Here is a 15,271-nt window from a genome sequence, read left to right on the forward strand (position 1 = left end):
TGTACTTAAGTACAGTAACGAAGTACTTGTACTTCGTTACTTCCCACCACTGCCTCCCTGAAGGACAGAGATGTTCAATGGCAGTGTTCTGCCTTGGGATTTTACCCAGAACTGACAGCGCCAATGTGAGTTAACCTTTCACCCAAAGCTAGAGGTTCCTAAAGTTCTGGCTCTAAGGCTGCAAAAACATCACATGTGAAATCATTTTACTTGTGCAAAAAAAAAAAAAAAAAAAAGAGGAAAGTTCAAGGGATTCGTTCACCGTGAGTCACCAAAAAACTAAGCCACGTGTGTTTTCTTCCGGGCACTGATTCTCAGCACAGATTGAAATCAATAAGATGACTGATTGAACATCACAGATGGAAAGATGAAGGTTTAGAGGAAGGGAGGCAGAATTTGACTGGGTCAAGTCCATTCTGGTATTGAGTTGATAGGTGAGAAGGCCAGGAGCTGTTTCCTTCCTGAATTCGGTTGACCTTAACAATAGACAGCCTGGCCTCTGCATGCGAGAAAGCAAGATCGACTACGCGGCATAATGCACAACCTCTCTGACACAAAGAGAGGGACGGGAGGAGAAGGTCAAATGTGTAAAGGATTAAGGTCCATGAAAAGAGCGGAGGAGGACGGATTAGACACAAAACCTCATATCTGTCGTTGGCGGATGTCGTTTTTCTCATTCATTGATTTGTGCACACAAGGCAAACATTACAGACTAGAAAGAAGAGGTATTGATCCATAAAATAAAGAATTAGATAAGCAAACACTAACAAAGAAGCAGAACTAATTAAAATGGAGAGATGGAGATTTTGTTTTCTTTGCCAAAATCTCTTCTGGAAAAAATTATTTGGTCCATTATTTTTAGAAAGGTGACAATATTCAAGGGTTACGATACTTTTTTAATTTCTTTTTGGTAGTTATTTTCTGATTTTTATTGCTAGTAGTAATAGTGGTATTTTCCCCTAATATCTCTTGTTTTAGTTAATCTAGGGCCACATTAGTCTTGGGCAGAAGGGGGAAAGAAGAAAAAGAAATAACGAGACATAAATAAATAAATTAAAGAGCTAAAGAATATATTAACCATTTATTTATTATTTACAATGAATTTGTAGGTATCAGTTCTGTTGTGATAGTTTTAATGGTTTTAATGTATTAAATATTATCAATATTATTAATATTACCTATGGGTGTAAATTTAGTACCTCTTATTCCAGTCAGTATATAAAGTTAAGTCCTAAAATATTCAGTGAGACAGGCATCTCTCAAAAGATCATCTCAAAAGTCTCTTAAAAGAAACCCCCACCAGATTATAATTAATACAATTTTCATCAAAAATGTATCTGTATTTTTTTGGTCTCCTAATATAAAATACACTGACATTTCTGCTTTTAATAAATAAAAAACCATGAGTAATCTTTGAATAAATTAGTAAACAAACGTGTCAAAACTTCTCTTACATTATATATACACATTTACAGCTCTGAAAAAAAAATATTTTACACATCACTTTAACATGATGCAACTTTTAACTTGTAGGGGAGTCTAGTTATCCCCATCAAACAATAAATTAGAGATCCTAATGTGCATTTGAAAGGAATCTGACAGACAAACAAAAAACCCCGGGACAAATGGGGGAAACGACAAAAGAACAAAATGCCATGAACATTCCTGATTTTCTGCGTGTAAAACCACATCAACTCCACAGATGTGAGGAATCCCCAAACCCACTCCCACTTAACAATTGTCAGTCTTTGTACATCACAGTCCGTCTTTGTGTGGCTTATAGCTTGGATCATTTGTACTGACCTATATCTCAACTGAGCTGGGGTGTACGGCCGCAGCTGACCTCCTCTTTTTTACCCTCTTGATCCTTGCTCCACACAGTATGCACATTGTAACGATGAGGGACGTTTTTAAAGGCGACAACATGTATGCACCCTGACTCCGTCTCCTAAAGCTGCCAGCCAGCACCCAGGAATTTGCCCTGACATTCCAAGCGGAAAAGTTTTCGGGGTGGGGGGTGATTTTTACACGAGCGAATGTGTCGGGTGGCAGGGGTGAACACAACAGTCCCTGTGCGCACTCGTGCCGTCAATTCGTTGTCAAAAGTTCAGCACGTTTTTTTTTTCCTCATGCAGATTGAGAGTCTTGTGTTGGTTGAAAGTGTCTTTGTCAAGTCTAGTCCCTTTCACATTGATGTTGTGTTTTAACGGCACATAGATGTCTCCAGTGGAGTTGGTTTAAAGTGGCATCAAGAGTGACTGTCAATAATAGATGGGTTTTCTGCAGCCCTGTCCACATGTAGCCTGGTTTTAAAGAAATATCAGTTTTTATAAACACAAACCCATACAAATCTGTCACTGAGCGTTGCTGTAAACATGCCAAACCCATAGAGGGCAGTGTAGCTCAAAGTTAAAACCTTTCAGCCAATCAGATTGCTTCAAAACAACCATAACTTCCTGTTAGGAATTAAACATGGTGCTAGGAGGTTAATTTTAAATACTTTTAAATAGCGTATCAGTCAAAAGTGTCAAAGCAAGTACATAAAACTAACTTTTCTGCAAGATATAGGAGCAATAATTCCTTAGTAATAATAAAAAAGTACTAGTTGCACTTGCAGAATATTTAACTTATGACAAGATATTTTACAGTATGATATTAAGGAATTATTTACTTAAAACAAGCTCCAATATCTTGCTGAAAAGTTACTTGTAAGTTAGTTTTGTCTTATTTCTAGAATACTAAGATTTTTTCACTAGAAACGTGACTGAAACTACTTGGTCAGATTTTGTAGTTCTTGCAGTGAACATTGTGCTACTTGCAAACCTTCTTTTAATTATCTTCAGAGCAACTGAACTAAAATGTTCCTGTTTATCTTTTCAGTGACTTGAAGCTTTTCTGTTCCACAAATAGACAATGCAAACAATAAAGACTCTCAGGCTCGTGGCTTAAGTAGCAAATTGATACCACATATATCAAGGAAATCCATCCTCTTAAAAATATTGATATTAAAAGATATGAACTTTGACGGTAAACAGGAGAGAGAAACCGAGAGCTTCACAGACGAAAGAGATGGAAAGCTTCTGAGGGTGGAGAAGGAGAACAGATGCTCAGAATGTGGCTTGGTCGATAAAACCGATGGAGTTACTCATCTGCACTCTCGGGTTTCCCAAGTTGACCTCTACGAGTGCCGATCACATTCTGCCGCAGAAGAGGCAAACGCACACATCCACTGGAGCGTCACGCGTGCACACATGGCAGCTTCCCCTCCACAAACATGCACACGTAGAGGTGTGGCCCAAGTATGCGTGTAGAAAATTGAGATGGGTCAAGTAAGCTGGGACCACAGCCAGAAGTCTCAAGGAGAAAAGAGAAAGTTGTGAGAAAGAGCAGATTAAACGAACAGGGATAGCGTTATCTGTTGTTTCTCTTCACTGCTTGTTTTTTGCTCTGGGTTTGTCTTGTTTTCTTGGGTGGGTGCAGCTTATAAAAAAGAAGCCCTTCCTTTCCTTTACATTAAGACTGCAAAGTATGGAAACATCAACACCTGTTTGCAAGAGGCTGCAAGCAGCTGGAATTACAAGTTAAACTCAGGTGTGGCCGAATAACTTATACACACACACACACACACACACACACACACCCGTCGGACACAAAGCACTCATGCAAGGGTGTAAGGCAACAACAGCATCTTCCTATATAATTACTTGCTTGACAACACACGCAGGAGTGGATTTCCTGCTGCAAGACGTTATCAGATGAAGCCAGAAGGAAAATTCTTTTAATATTACTAACAATCAGACTTAACCTTAAAAACATGGATTAAACGGTTTTGTTACTGTTATACTTGGTTTCCAGCTGACAGATCCTGCTAATTTAGAAGCTCTGCACTTTTCAGTTTTAAAATGTTTAATGACAAGCTTGGGTTATGTGACGGTGGAGGCACCTGGAGTCTGAAGCCTCCGGGCTTGATTTGTAGCCTCCTCATTTTTTAAATGTTTAAAGCTGAGGGTGTAAGGGACAGTCACACATTACTGAACAGTTTTTCCTTCAGAACCGAACTAATGTTCTGTCTCATAGATCCAACAAGGTGTGCGACGTCCTTCTCAGACTTTTTGGTCCATACTGGCAGGATAACAACACACGGCTAATGCAGATTTGTCAACTTAACATTCATATAGCTCAGCATAATGGATGAATTGGAATAATGAAAGTCAAACATGTAAACATGTAATCTAGAAGGTTACATAGCAATCATCTCATGTGACTTAGAAGCATGATAAATGAATACAAAACTGACTAAACAGAAGGTTGAAAACTGATAGTAGCACGAGGATAAAATGTAGAAGACTGGAAGATGAAGAGACATTTGTCCTGGACAAAGGACATTTTTGTCAATGAATGGTGTCCTGTTTCCTGAGTATATATATCTTCTAGGGGCTGAAAGATAACAGGGTGAGGTGGGTAACTATGGTGATACTGGTGCATCTCTTTGTCTTGTGCTGAAGGTGGCTGGATGGGACATGATGTACGTTCTTCTTAAAATCTAAGCAAATAAATAACCCAAACAGAAAAATACAGATCATTCAAAACGATAGTCTAAACTTTCATTGACATCAACTCAATACATTTTAAACATAAAATTTAACTTTGATCTGCTATAGAGTACTTTAATGCAAACACACTCGGTTCACTCCTGGGGGTGTTGACCTTTTGGTCGGAAGGCGACCCCCTCCTCAGTAAATCGTAGCTGCTGAGTCATAGCTACCAGAAACCGCGCAGCGCTGCACTGATGAGCCGTTTACAGATATTTTTAACACTTTGCTTGAGACGTGCCATTTGTCAGACTGTTGTAAATCCTACACCTAAAATAATCACAGCACACAGGACCGAATGACCACATAGAAGCTTAGAGGCTTTAATAATATGGTTTCTGTAAAGGTATGTAATTCTTGAGCTAGCTGAATGCAGTTGGTATGGGGGAATTTTTCTGTCATAATTCGAGAGCACACATTTTCAATTTGAAAGCAGGATTTCATGTCTTTTGTACTCAAAATTTCTGCTCTCTTTCAAATATTCACTGTGCTTTCTCAAACCCGTGTCCTCGCGCTCAAAACGTGTCTCTGCTCGAATCAAATCTCCGCTTGCAAACCTCTGCGAATTATTTTCTGCTCGCGCTTGGAACAAAAACGTACTCTTGCCTGGCAACCTCTAAGCCAATAGAATGAAAGTGTTATACTGGGTGCGTTTGTTTCCTTCCAGTGGGCGTGCCTGTGTGGCTACTAACGATTGTGGCAGCCTGTGCCACCCACTGGATGTAGGGATTTGATTTGATTTGATCCGAGCAGACACGTTTTGAGCATGAGAAGAAAGATTTGAGAAAGCACAGAGAATATTTGAAAGAGAGCAGAAGTTTTGAGTACGAGAATTATTTAAGAAGAAAGACATGAAGCCCTGCTTTCTGAAAATACGTGCTCTCATTAATAGCGGAGAAATCCCCCCATAAATTGGTTATTTAACAAATACTACATAGTCAATAGTTCAGTAAGTGGAGCAGCAAAGGAAGGAAGAGAAAGATACCTTTTATAAGTTATGAATACCCAAATCTGATAACAAAATTAATTGATTTGCAGTGTGTTGAACATCAATAAAAGGCTTTAGACTTTAGCATAATTGTTCAGCAAGGTTGTCATAAGACTCGGTTGGAACAAATGAAATAGCCTTAAGAACAGTTTCCGGTCCTTAACAAGTAGGAAAGTGTTGGCGTTTCCACAAAGGACTTTTCTCATCTCTGGAAATTCCTGTGCAGCAGCTCATCGCATCATCTTGTAAATGTTTTCACCTCCTCAGTGAAAAATGGACGCCTTGCACTCAGCAGCTCTCCTGAGGTATTTAGAGCCCTTAGAAGCCAACACGCTGATTTCCTGTTAATGATGTGAGCAAGTGTAAGTAAGTGACAGGCGAGGATAGGTTTCCATATCCGCGGTGAGGAGGGAACGTGTCCGCTAATGGTTGGAGGAATGCGGGCAGGTCTGGATGGACGAACCTGCTCTTACGCTCATTAATGGTTCCTCTGGGATTTGGGGAAAATGACCCTGATGTGGGATCCAATGTGTGTCTGCATTTAGAGCTATGAAGGATAGAGGCTGAAAAAGAAACAGGAGCTTGTAGGATTTATATCTTCAATCTTGTATGTGATATTTAAAAACATGTTGCTCCATCTACCGCAACTTATGGAGGAGCAAACACTGTCAAGGTACAATCCTTATAAATAAAATATATGGACAAACAGCTTCTAGAAAATCAAATATGCAGGCACTGATCATGTGATTCTTGTTTTTGTTCTGTTTTTTGTGTATTAATTTAGTAGAAAATGATTTTTAAGACTCATATGTTCTGACGTTTTCTGGTATTTTGATCCAGTTGTGAGAAGCTGTCACTGATAATGAGTTCTGAATAAATGTACAACGTCTAAGACCAGAGGTTTGCAAACATGGTCAAGCACTAATTCAAATATCAGTAAATGTTTATAGACTGGAGAAGCTGGCTGTAGATCAAACAGAAAGCTGAAAGGAGGAAGAGTATTGGAGTGACACTTAGCAGGCCGCCAAAAGGAGCCACACAAGCTAAAGCCTGTCACTGGAATGCTGCTTTTCTACTGTAGTTATGATACTTAAAAATAAAACCTTATGTGGTTTTATTTTATTACCTTATGTGGTTTATATGTGGTTGTTTTTTGCAGCAAACTACCAAATTTCCACACCTGATGGTCGTTTCCCAGGGACGTTTGAGGAATACAATACGCCAGAAATCCTCCCACCAGAGGCGCCTAGTCCCAACACCACCACCACCACCACCACCACCACCACCATCATAAATGGAGACTCCAAAGAAAGGCTCTACCAGGGGATTAATGACAAACTCATCCCCATCTACTGCTCCATCCTGGCAGCTGTCGTTGTGGGTCTTGTGGCCTTCATCATCTTTAAGAGGTGAGTACTCCGTGGTTAAAGGCGTCATAAAGAATCCTACAAACAAAGCAATTGCTGGGTTTCAGATGACGCAGCACAACGTCACCCAATGCAGATGGAGGGCAGGAAGTAAATGCTGCCCATTTACTTCTGTTGATCCAGCTTCAAAATGCCTAAAGTCTGAGTCCTGCACGGTTGCTCCAACCGTTCTAATAGAGAGAAAGATAAAAGTTATTTTCGTGTTTCGAAGGTAGTTGGACACAAGGGAGTTAATTTTAAAAAACGAAGAGAAAAGTGGATCAACAATCTACAGCTAAAAACAGGAGGTGTGGAAACTAACAGTGCCAGAGTTTGCAGCGCTCCCTTTCTAACAGGTAACCATCGGATCATTTAAATTGTATTTTCAGATACTTTATTGGACAGGAAGACAAGCATCAGATACATTATTTTTATACCCTAGCTTGGTCAAACCAAGGTTTCTACAGGTTTCTGTATATCGCCGCGAACGGTCGACCTACACAAACGCATAAATTTGGGTTTACAGAAGCTAAATAAATGATTTACCAGGAGATCCAAGCAGATAGAAATAACACGGGTTAGCTTGTTGTCATCATAAACTAATTCCTTAAAAGAGCACAACTCACTACTCACCCAGCAGAAACAAGTTTAATGCTTCTTGTGATCCTAAATGATTGACCCAACCTGAAATTAAATAGTTGTATGCTTCAGGCTTTTGAAAGCTTTCATCTGGCTCATCGTATAACATGAACTAGACAGTTAGTTATGTCGATTGTTTTGACGCCGGATAAATCCTCAAGATTATATGAAAAATCTTTTTTTACATAGACAAAATGGATCATGTCCTAAACATACACATATTTTTTTTCGAGATACCTCGTCTGTTCCAGCCCATTTAGGAGATTAGCGTACTCGTTGTGATCCAGTTTGTCCTGTTTTGAACCGGAGAAATCCACTTCCTGACCTCCATCTGAGTTTTGCACATCATCCAGGCCACGTGTCTAAAACCAGCAATATAATGAATCCATGAAGATTTAACTTCAGTCTTTAAATAAATGTTGAACTCACTGGATGCAAAAGATGGTTGTTACAGTTTTTTCATATTTAATGAAGTCGTCTGCTGCTACATTTCAATATGGCAGCAATCTGCTTGTTTTATGGGTCACAGTATCCATTCCTCCCATTAATGTTGCATGCACAATATGTTTAGGTATTAATGTTGTATTAGTGGGTAACTAATAATAACTAGAGACAAGAAATAAACATAATAAACGAGAAGGACTAAAGAAAAACAGGAACAACAATGAGCTAACAAAAATAGGAAATTAACACGAAATAATAATAAAACTATAATCAAACTACATTTACAACCCGGAGAAGTGAATCGAGTGTTGTAAGCAGGCAGGTGTTGCATTGTCTCTCCGTCTTCGTCCCACAAAGCAAAGTTCAAGGTCATCCGTTTTTGTTTGCACTGATTTTCACTCAGGTGGAACAGCTGCAAGCAGAACAAGCAAGGAGCCAACAACTGCACGACCAACCTGAACCAGACTCCGTCTCCGGAGGGGGAGAAGCTCCACAGCGACAGCGGCATTTCTGTGGACAGCCAAAGTCTGCAGGAGCAGCAGGGGCAGACTCAGTCACAAACAGGTAACATTCACTTAAAAAACAAAACTCTGCCTTTATTTAAAGACATACACACTGTAAAACATCTGAGGTGCATTTAGTTGTGTCTGCTGTCTTCTGCTCTTTAAGTCAGATAAGTTTAGCGAGTTTAAGATTTTGAACCTAAATGTGTGAGTTTGTGTAAGATAAACCTATGTAAGCAATATACTGGATAGTTTAATTTCACAGTCCAGGTTCAGAAAGAGCCCAACACAAAAAAGGATCCAGACAAGGATTAAAGCGGGAATCAGGGGTGAAAGTTTGGGGTTACGGTACTGTGTACCCCTAAAGATTTAGCGGCGGTAGGCTGTACCTGCAAAAGAGGTCACATTGATGTGACTGGTGTTTTATTAAGGCAAATGTTTATTTTGAGACTGATGTCCTGTTCACACTCAATGTTTCTGAACTGAATTCATTGTGATTTTTAATAAAATTCATTATCAGAGCATAAATTTTCTTTATGCAATTTGAAACAAGAATTTACATTACTAAAGTAAAAAAAAAAGTTATTTTAACTTGATATTGTGAGAAAATAATTGCAAAATATGTTCTCTTTAATTATTTTAAGTTGCAGCTTTAAGTTAAAACTGGCAATTCAAGATTAACGAACCTAAAAAAATAGTGTTTCGACAACTTGTCTCTCGTTAAATCAACCAAAACATGGTTTAAATTGCATTTTCAAGGCAGTATTTGGACTTTCATTTCAAAGTTAAACCACCTCCAAATGTTTTACAGTGTAGTAATTACAAAACCACAGTGACTGCGTTGCATGCAGACATGTTTTAATTTGAAAACATCCTTTAGTTTTTCTCTGAACTGCTCCTCCAGATGAAGTTTCCCCCAGGAAAGAACCATCTGAAGCCGTCACTAACTCCATGTTAACAATGACCTTTGAGACTTAATCTAGCAAATCAGCAGAGCAGGACTAGAAAACTGACGGTGTTTGTTTTCAGAGCAGTTCATGCTGCTGCTCCTGACAAACCAGCTCAAGACAATTTATGGATTTCAAAGCATCTGTTGAGTATTTAAACAGCATTTCCTGTATTTTAAGTTGAAGGAAACATTCTCAATCAGTGCACAAAGAACAATTTAAACAAAATAAGAACTGTCACACATTTTTTTATTATTATTTATTATTTTATGCAGGGTTTTTTTTTTCTGCTTGTATGAATAAACAGGGAGACTCCTTTAGATCTCTTCCATGATCATTAAATCGTAACGTCCCTTTAAGGAACTATTGCTACTTGCCAAGTCTGCTTTTTGCAGCAGACAGTGTTTTGATTGTTATTAGGGGATTTTTTCCCCCCCTCTGTCTTTTTGGTTAAAAAGAAAAAAACAAGTCACATTTCAAAACTCAGCTTTTTATAGTTTTGCATAAAAGAGAACAGTTTTTGCAAAAGTCATGCTTTGTTGCACCTCAAACTTTTCAGCGGAAGTTAAAACGGTTTGCAGAAGAAAAATGAAAAGTTTTATAGCTGTGTCTAAATCCATAAATATTGTCTCCAATATTGATCTGAGTTATTGAAGATTAGATATTTGCAGATGCAAAGTGTCATTCAGAGAAATTAATGCCATGTGGGTCCTTGAAAAAAGTGACACTCCGAGTTGTTAGTAACATTTACTCAAGAAATGCAATTGATTAATTGCATTTACTTGAGTAACTTTTTTGAAAAAATGAACTTTTAGGAGTATTTTTACTACGCTGCACTTTAGAGTAATTTTGTTATGAAGTATTTTTACTCTTAATTGAATAAAATTTCTGGACTCTATAGCCACTGAATGAAAAACAAACATTTTAACCAAAAAATCACCAGACACAGACACACAGCTGCTGTTTATGTTAAAGTTTCATAAGTTTTTTTATTGAAAGAAACTAATTTAGAAAAACTTATTTTGCCTGATCTTGTTATTTTTTTCTTACTGATATGAATTATTGTAATTTTTGTCCTTAAAATACCAAAATTTCCACTGAACTTTATATTTTGGTCAGTCTGATTATGTAATTATTGAATATAAATGATTGATAATTTGATCATTTAATCAGTAGACTTTTTAACAAATACTTTTTTACTCTTGAGTCATTAGACAGCTGCTCTTTTACTTCAGTAAAAATATGTTGAAGTAGTACTACTCTCACTTGAATACATTTTTAGGTGCTCTACCCACCTCTGGTACTTTTACAGCAGAGAAAAACATTACACTGTATTTAATCAGTAGTGCGATGTAGGTTGCAGGGAAAAACACAACTTCACATCTCAGAGCTGCAGACAAGCATCAGAGAAAACAACAACAGCTATCTGTGTTTGAAATTTTGAAGAGGACTTGTATAAAACCTGCAGAATTTGCATAAAAAAATTCCATCAAGTTTCCCAAGTAAATAATTCAAAATAAAATAAATCGTGCCTAATTTCTCCCTGCAGTTGTGACCATCGACGAAGAACCGTGTCTGCTCCTTCCTCTCCATACCAGAGAGAAAGTGGAGAAGCTGCTTTTCCAGGGCAGCGAAGGGGAAAACTGCGACCACATGCAGGACAGTGACTGGTGCAACCTGGCAGGCCTTCTCGGATATGAGGAAGAGCGAATTGCGACCTTCCAGCAGGAAGAGCATCCCGTCCGAGCGCTGCTGTCCGACTGGGCGAGGAAGGACTGTGCAAGCGTCGACGCGTTGTGCACAGCGCTCCGCAAGATCAACCGTGACGACATCGCGCAAAGTCTGGTGCTCAGCCCGAGCGGCACAAAGCCCACTGCTACCTCTGTGGTGTAGCGACTCTCCGTTCCTGTCCGAAACAACTTAACACCTGGACCTTAACGTTCAAATATTCCAAATACAGCGTCTTAGATTATTCCACATAATTCCTGCTGCAGCTGCTTGACACTATATCTTTATGATGCAAGTCAGAGAGATGATCCTGGAAACCCCTTTAATAAATCACCCTGAATCTAAAATAAATGAGCAAAACAAAGCAAAGTTAGGTTTTCCAAATTACTTAAACTCACAGACAATGGAAAATTAAAGCAATTTAAAATTAGGAAAGGCACATTTCATTTTAAATCATGGGGACATCAGGTTTAAAATCCTCTGACTGAACTCGCCGTGGAGCAGTTGTCTGCTTTGAACACAAACTTTTGTGGATAACTTCCTGTTTGCTTCTTTCAGCTCCTTTATGTCTCTTTATCTTCATATGTTTGTATTTTCTGTGGGCCTTCCACTTATTACATTGTGTCTTTCTTTTCATGTTACCAAAGAAGCTGAAGTGTTTTTCAGACCCAACCTGTTCTGTCACATTATTTACTTACACGCCCTGTCAGACTTTTTGAATTTAACGTGACGCGTGGCTTGCGTCTGTAACTACTGTGCCTGTTTCTTCTACTCGATGAAGAAGTATCTGGATCCACAACCTGAGGAGGTTCTAATGGACTCATTTCAACTGAACCTGCTTTCTCGCTCCCTTATTATTATTCGTATTAGATAAAAGTGCAAAGCAGCAGTGCATGAGGATGTTATCTCCACGTCACTCCATCTGTTTCTGCTGACTTGTTTTGTTAAGTCTCCCTGAGGCGCTGTAAAAAGTGCAACCTGTTGGTACGTAGGCCTCGGCTTGCTTTTAACCGCTCAAACATCATTCCAGCATCACAGTTTCTCATCCTTACCCTGAAGATGGTAGAAACTCTGTAAAAATCCTATGTACTATATTTACATGACAAACAAGTAGATACAAATGTAGATGTAGTTGACGTACATACACACCTACAGTCTGTAGCCCTGCATGCATGAACTGTGCTCAGCAAACACACATTTGCATTCAAAGTTAATGTTGATAAAACAAGAAAAACATTATATTCTGCCACATATATGGCATGGCGCACTCAAACGAGGGACCACATACTGTTTATTGTTCATATTTGTGGAAATTTGTTCAATGATCTCTAAAGTCTAGTTGCTTTTGTTGCTGACTAACTTATCGCTCTGTTTTTTACGAACACATAGCTGACTCAAGACATACAGCTGCAGTCTGCAATGTATTTACAACTTCCTCTGGCTTGACATTTTGCTCTACACCTAGCATTTTCGTGCGTCTGGTTTACATTCAAAGTCTATGTTGAGGCGCATCGAGGGCACATCAAATTCGCTCTAGCCGTTGTTTTCTGCTGCTGGCCTATTTGTTGGAAGCGATGGACGCTCTTGACGTGTCAAACGGTTCCAATGGGACCACAACGCACGTAGACTTTGAATGTAAACCAGACCCGCCTGATGCTCCAAACACGTTTGGTGTGAACGCACCATGACTTTAGCATTTTGATATGATCCGTTTATAATCCAGTACTCACTTAAGAGGTGCAGCAGCCAAGACAGTCTCTCTTTTCACTTGTTTTAAACCATTAGAAACACTTCTCCCTCCGCAAAATAAACCCAAAAAATCTAGAATCCAGAGTAAAATTCTCAGGGACGTTAACTCAAATCTCAAACGCTCGACAACTGACTAAACACGGTCCGACATGACAAAAGATGCCATTATTCTCGCGACTGACAATCCTTAAAGCTGATTAATGAGATGCAGAAACTGGTCAGCAGAAAAGGAAGGGAAAAAAGAAGAGGAGAGTTTCACTTCTTCTTTGTTTGGAACAATGAACGGCGGATAAAAGGCAGGCCAGCTGAGACAAAAGTCACAGGATGCATGAGAGAAACGAAGACGTCTCAGATTACTTCAATCAATGCAAAGGAGAAACCCAGGCCTATACGTTAAACAACCTGTTCAGATGTAAGCATGTTGATTTTTGTGGTTTGAATTTAAGAATATACTTTTTTCATCTTGTTATATCTTATTTTTTTTACAATCACGTTACATTTTTTGTTCACCAGAAGACGCAAACGTAGAGCTAACTCACCCGACTCGAAGCACATATTACTATTATTCCCTTGTACACTGAGCATATTGCTGTTGTATTACTTTATATGAAGGTATTCTTACTACTACTAGTACTAGCAATTTTTAAACGGTATTACATTTCTGTTTTTGATTGTAGCACTTAAATGTGTAATCATTTATGTTTTATGCATCACAAGTGCCTGGGAACTATTTCAGGTGTATGTTGGTGTTGTACATTTATTGTTTAAGGAGTTTGTAAGTGTAATTCTAGGTTATTTTACTTGTAAATAATTTGTCTTTTATCTTTTATTTGTAGTTTTGTTGAAGCAGCGCTGCATAGTGTAAATGTAAACAGGGCTTACTTTCTTATTGTCAGTGCTGTCCTTGTTTTTCTCAGTAAATAGCAAAAGGAAATCGACTTCATTTATAATTACTGGCCATCAGGTATCTTAAAATTAAGAAGACAGAAATCAAAGTTAACGCCTTACACCTGTGGTTTACCATATTTTATGCATAAACACACAGAGGAGAAATTTCATAACCAAAGCGCAACAATTTCTAATAAAAAGCCTAATGAAGCTAAATGAGGCGTTTCTGTACTATCCTATTAGTGCCATATAGTAAATTTTGCTTAATTGTGAATAAGTTATGAGAGGAGATGCATGCACCACTTTTAAACTCCTGAAAATCTGCAATTATAAGTTTGTTAATGCAACTGCAGGGAGGCATGGATGTGAACTATTTATGCTAATTTTACTACTTTATTCAATTTCCAAATTGAAAAAGTAAGCCTTGTTTTCCCCTAAAATAAAAAAGTATTTTATCATTTATGTCCAGATGTGGTCGACTGCAAAGGTTTTCAGTTCTGGTGGTTGTGTTGTACTGTTCACACATGTGCACTATTACAAGCTGTAGCATAAAAAAATCGTCATATCACAAATTACAAATAAATTACAAAACATTCCCAGACCAGGGTATTTGAAACATTTGCACCAGCAAAAGCAAAATCCAGTTGAGCTACAATAAAAAATACATCATTCTGCCAAGAGAAATTTCAGTTATTGATACTTATAATATCTAAGGGATTTCTCATCCTCCTACTGATTGTCTGTTTGTTCTACATCTATCTTGGTTTATCTAAATTATGTCAAACAACATAAATGACTTTTTTTCTTGCTTTTTCTGCCTAAGACGCTGGCCTACCTGTACAGTTGAAGGTGAATGTGACGATATTGCACTTGAGACACAAGTTACAACCTAATTATGCAAAAAGGGACTGATAAATATAGGTTGGAGTGAGAGAGTAAGGGTGAAAAACTGTTTTGGGTAAAAAACAAACAAACCCTGATGGTAAACAGTGATGAGAATGACAGTAAACCGGGACTGAATTGTACAGAAACAGTGAATGTTCCATGTATACTCACACATATAATGTCCTATACTGAATGTGAATTTGCTTTAAGTTCTACAATAGACAAGCAGTAAATAAAGCTCTTTAATTCACTCATGCTCTTTATTGATCCAACATAATACAGAAGAGTGTGTCAAATCACAAGCTTCACACTGAATAACCAAAGGAGACGAGAAAAATATGTGAATATACAAAAACATCAGATTTGAGTGAATTTAGAAATTATTTTTTGGATTCCAACACTTTTATCTTCCACTCTTTTTTTGCCTTAAAGTTAGCTAGCAACAACAAATATTTTTTCAAATTTCCAAGGTCAAGCTGAACTCATAAATGTTTTTTGTAAC

The 15,271-nt window shown here is 38.2% G+C and overlaps 1 protein-coding gene across 1 annotated transcript in view; it reads left to right on the forward strand.

Annotated features, from left to right (window-relative positions):
* The window catches only part of ngfrb (nerve growth factor receptor b), a 46,127-nt gene extending 31,108 nt beyond the window's left edge, over nucleotides 1-15,019 (forward strand). Inside the window, exons 4-6 of the mRNA XM_015018766.1 lie at nucleotides 6,740-6,989; nucleotides 8,473-8,633; nucleotides 11,069-15,019. Coding sequence (XP_014874252.1) covers nucleotides 6,740-6,989; nucleotides 8,473-8,633; nucleotides 11,069-11,412 — 755 coding nt within the window. The 3' untranslated portion in view covers nucleotides 11,413-15,019. The remainder of the gene's footprint in view (nucleotides 1-6,739; nucleotides 6,990-8,472; nucleotides 8,634-11,068) is intronic.
* Nucleotides 15,020-15,271: the final 252 nt, after the last annotated feature.

Source organism: Poecilia latipinna, unplaced genomic scaffold (genome assembly GCF_001443285.1).
Source record: "Poecilia latipinna isolate Pla-1442-1.1 unplaced genomic scaffold, P_latipinna-1.0 Scaffold2319, whole genome shotgun sequence".
NCBI classification, from domain to species: domain Eukaryota; kingdom Metazoa; phylum Chordata; class Actinopteri; order Cyprinodontiformes; family Poeciliidae; genus Poecilia; species Poecilia latipinna.